We start from the raw sequence: 3,979 nt of genomic DNA, 5'->3' as shown, positions 1-3,979 counted from the left end.
TGGAGATGGTTCACCATCTCTGTGGAGGGTTCTTTTATCTCTAAGGTTCACGGTTTGATCGCTCCGTGTGTCTAACGTGTTTCTTTATTCATCATATCTAAACATGCAGTATGATATAAACCATGATCCATCCCATAATACTGATGCTACCAGCTGCTGACAGAGCACATGAACAGAACCAGGTCCAGTGTTCAGACTGAGACACCTGGATGGATGTAGAACTGATCTGGTGTCAGGTTCTACCAGAACCCAGATGTGTTCTTCCTCCTAAATGTCATGTGTCTATCTGCTGTTCTGATGAAAGTCCATTAAAGTGATCAATCTGGACCCTCCTCTGTGGACTTCAAGGACCTGGAACTCTGGTCAGTAGACAAAGGTTCTGCAGAACCAGAACCAGATGTTCTGAGGAGGTGTGTTTGTATTCATATGACGTGTGGGATGCAGGAGGACTCACCTGGGAAGGCGTGCGGGTTGGTGGACCCTCTCTTGAGGCACTTGGAACAGAGGATGTGAACGGAGTAGTGCAGGCCGGGCCACTCCTGCAGCAGCATGTTCAGCTCCTCCACCAGCGGCGTCACGGCCTGCCACGCCGTCCAGATGTTGGGCAGCGAGGCGTGGCTGGCGATGGACAGAGTCTCCGCCTGCAGCCTCCCCTTGGACGGCCGGTGGCTGATCACCACCGGGACTTTGCCCCGGTAGGCGAAGATCTGGTACCGGCCGTCCGAGCGCTGCACCACGTGGCTGTTGATCTGCACGCTGAAGCGCGAGAACAGTCCGGGAGGAAACAGGAAGGGGAAGCTGTACTGGATGTGCAGCTGCTCCACGGAGAAGAAGTGAGGCAGGGAGCCGGCGCCGGACGCCGCCTCGGCCCGGGGCTCCTCGCTGCTGACGTAGCTGGGGAACTTGTACCACACGGTGGCGCCGTTCAGAGGTTTGCTGCGGGGCTTGTTGATGCAGTAACAGATGCCCATCTTCTCCAGCAGCTCCATGATGAGGTGCAGGTCCTGCTGCGTCTGGATGAGCGGCCGCAGCAGCAGCCGGATGACGTTGGAGGGCAGCAGGCCGTGCTGCAGGAAGCCCTCCACGTGGTGCTGCAGGTGCGTCACCCTGAGGTTCTCCCCCTTCTCGTCCTCGATCACCAGACTCACCCGGCCCTTGTCCCCCCGCTCCCCCTCGGACAGCAGCCGGTCCAGCAGCGTGGACTCGTCCCGCTGGAAGAACACGTTGAGGATGGCGATGAACCGCGGAAGGTTGTGAAACACGTACTCCTTCAGCGTGAGGCTGTCCTCGAAGTACAGCAGCTTCCCGCTCTCGTGCAGGTAGGACAAGGCGCTCTGCAGCCGGTCCTCGGTGAGCCCCGCCTGCAGGCCCAGACGGGCCGAGTCCCACCACGACAACCACAGGTCTTTGGGCTTGAAGTGCAGCTCCTCCAGCATCTGCCAGGACTTGGGCAGCACGCGGTGGAGGTTGGGGAAGATCTCGCGGTGGTCGGCGACCGACATGAGCTTCTCCCGCAGCCTCTGGACGTTCCTCTGGGTCTCGGTGCAGCTGACGCTCAGGACGGGAGACAGGATCTGCAGCCGGTGGTTCAGCATGTACTGCAGCTGGGCTTTCCTGCGCCTCAGGCTGCGGTCCGAGACGCCGTAGAAGAGGACGTGAGGGCTGGAGGTGCGGACGCTGTAGCCCAGGTCCAGAGCCCGGTCCACCTGCTGAGCCAGGCTCCTCAGGTTCTGCACGTCCCTCTGCTCCTGCAGCCCGATCTGCCGGTGGATGTCCAGGCCCTTCTCCTCCAGCTCCACCTCCCCACACAGGTCGGCGTGTGTTCCCACCAGACACACCACGGCGTGGGGCACTTTGGCGCAGAGCAGGTGGAGGAAATACCCGACGTGGGCGTAAAAGTTCTTGGGAGAATAGGTTTTGAGGTTGACGACGAGGATGTAGAGAGCACCGGGGGAGAGAAAGAAGGGTTTGATGAGGTCGTAGTTTTGCTTCCCTGACAAGTCGTACACTAGAAAGGTGAGGTGGCGGTCGGCGTCCGCCACCCAGTTGGTGACTTCGATGCCTTTGTTTCCCTGCGTTCCTTTGGCGTCCTGCTGCGTGCTCACCACGCTCCGCCGCAGACGGGTTTTCCCGGCGTTCTTGGTCCCCATCAGAACCAGTTTGAGCCGCGGCTTGACGGCGAGCTGCGAGTGGGCGAGCTCCTTCTGGTAGACGGCGATGTAAGGAATCCCCTTCATGCACACCTCGTAGGGCGGCTGGATCAGAGGGTTGTCCTTCACCTTCCAGATGTTCACTTTGGACAGCTTCCCAAAATTATCTGGAAGAATGGCTATTTGGTTACCCTGTAAAACAAGCTCCTCCAGCTTCTCCAGCTCCACGATGGAATCGGGCAGGTACGTGATGCTGTTATTGTCCAGCCAGAGGTTCACCAGCGCCACCAGCTGGCCGATCTCCTCAGGAATGTGTGTCAGTTTATTCCTGCTCAGGTAGAGTTCCTCCAACCCCGAGATGTTCAGGAGGACCTGAGGAAAGTTCTGCAGCTCGTTGGAGGACAGATTGATCATCTTGAGCCTGTGCAGGCGACCGAAGGCGGCGGGCAGCGCGGTGAGGCTGTTCCCGTCCAGCATCAGGCTCTCCAGGTTGTGCAGGTGGCAGAAGGAGTCCGGCAGCGAGGACATGTGAAGGCTGCTGAGCCACAGGATCTTGATGGAGCGCAGCTTCATGATGTCCGCCGGCAGAACCTCGAACTTGTTCCCAGAACAGTCGAGCTCCTCCAGCTCGCCGAGGGCCAGGATCTCGGTGGGGAACTGGTTCAGCTTGTTGTGGTCGGCGTCCAGCGTCCGCAGCCTGCAGAGTCCGGAGAAGGTCCGCGGCAGGTCGCGCAGGTCGTTGAAGCTGATGTCCAGCTCCTCCAGAGACTGCAGCGCTCCCATCTGGGCCGGCAGGTTCTGGAGCTTGTTGTGGCTGAGGCACAGCTTCTTCAGCGCCCTCAGCTGACCCACCGCCTCCGACAGGCTCCACAGGCTGTTGTGGCTCATGTCCAGCTCCACCAGCTGCCCCAGCTCCAGCACCACCCGGGGCACGGCGCTGAACTTGTTCCTGCGGAGCACCAGGACGCGCAGGTTGTTGAGGGTGGAGCCCAGCCCGTCCGGAAGCTCCTGCAGCGAGTTGTTGCCCAGATTCAGCACCTCCACCTCGGCGATGTCCTCCGGCAGCACGATCTGGTTGTCTTTGGAGCAGAGGGTGAGCTGGCGCAGGTTGCTGCGCAGCTTCCTGGAGCGCAGGGCGGCATCCCTCCACAGCCGCGCCGTCCTCAGATTGCTCTCCTTGTCCTCCATGGCGCCGCGGCCGGACTCCTCCTCCTCCTCCCTGTTTTCATGGAGAGTCCTCATGGATCGGCAGCGGGACGCAGGCAGCCCGCAGCCCCGCAGAAATCTCACGCTCCGTCAGCGGGGACACGAGAGCCAGTCGGTGTCGGGCAGTAATCCGGGTTTTGTTCGGGAACGGGAGCAGTGTGCGCGGCCGCGGAGGCATCCTTTTCTCCTGCGCCACTCCGCACACAATGAGCCCGGAGAGCAGCTCACAGCTGCGGCGTCCGGCCCGAACCCGAGGCCCGGAGCCGCGGCTGTCCTCCGGCCGTCACCGCGGAGCTCATCGCCTGCTGCGGCCGTCCTCCGGCTCTCTGTGTCCGCCTCGATGCGTCTGTTTGTGGGAGCTTTTCCGAACCGCCGCGTCTCTTCCTGGAGCGGAGCGGGGAGTGGAGGCAGCCGCTCAGTGCGTCAGATCCGCGGACTCCTCCTCCTCCTCCTCCTCCTCCTCCTCCTGCTCCTCCTGCTCCAGACTTTCTGCTGTACACCGCCTGAATCCACCAGTTGGGTTTAAACGTGCATCAGCTGCGACAGAAACGTTCCTGGATGATGGATGGAAAGGAAAAGCTTCAACAGAGAAAAGAGAGAAGAATCAGAACCGACACGGAGCC

General features: G+C 60.7%; 1 protein-coding gene across 2 annotated transcripts in view; it reads right to left on the bottom strand.

Annotated features, from left to right (window-relative positions):
• Positions 1-3,758, bottom strand: part of mfhas1 (multifunctional ROCO family signaling regulator 1) — a 23,039-nt gene extending 19,281 nt beyond the window's left edge. For both annotated transcript variants that reach the window (XM_008297645.1, XM_008297644.1), the window contains exon 1: positions 455-3,758. In XM_008297645.1, the coding sequence (XP_008295867.1) occupies positions 455-3,392 (2,938 nt within the window). In that variant the 5' untranslated portion in view covers positions 3,393-3,758. The remainder of the gene's footprint in view (positions 1-454) is intronic.
• Between the last annotated feature and the right edge of the window lie 221 nt (positions 3,759-3,979).

Source organism: Stegastes partitus, unplaced genomic scaffold (genome assembly GCF_000690725.1).
Source record: "Stegastes partitus isolate 25-593 unplaced genomic scaffold, Stegastes_partitus-1.0.2 Scaffold1232, whole genome shotgun sequence".
Taxonomy (NCBI): Eukaryota; Metazoa; Chordata; class Actinopteri; family Pomacentridae; genus Stegastes; species Stegastes partitus.
This window is presented reverse-complemented; position numbering and strand designations above follow the sequence as displayed.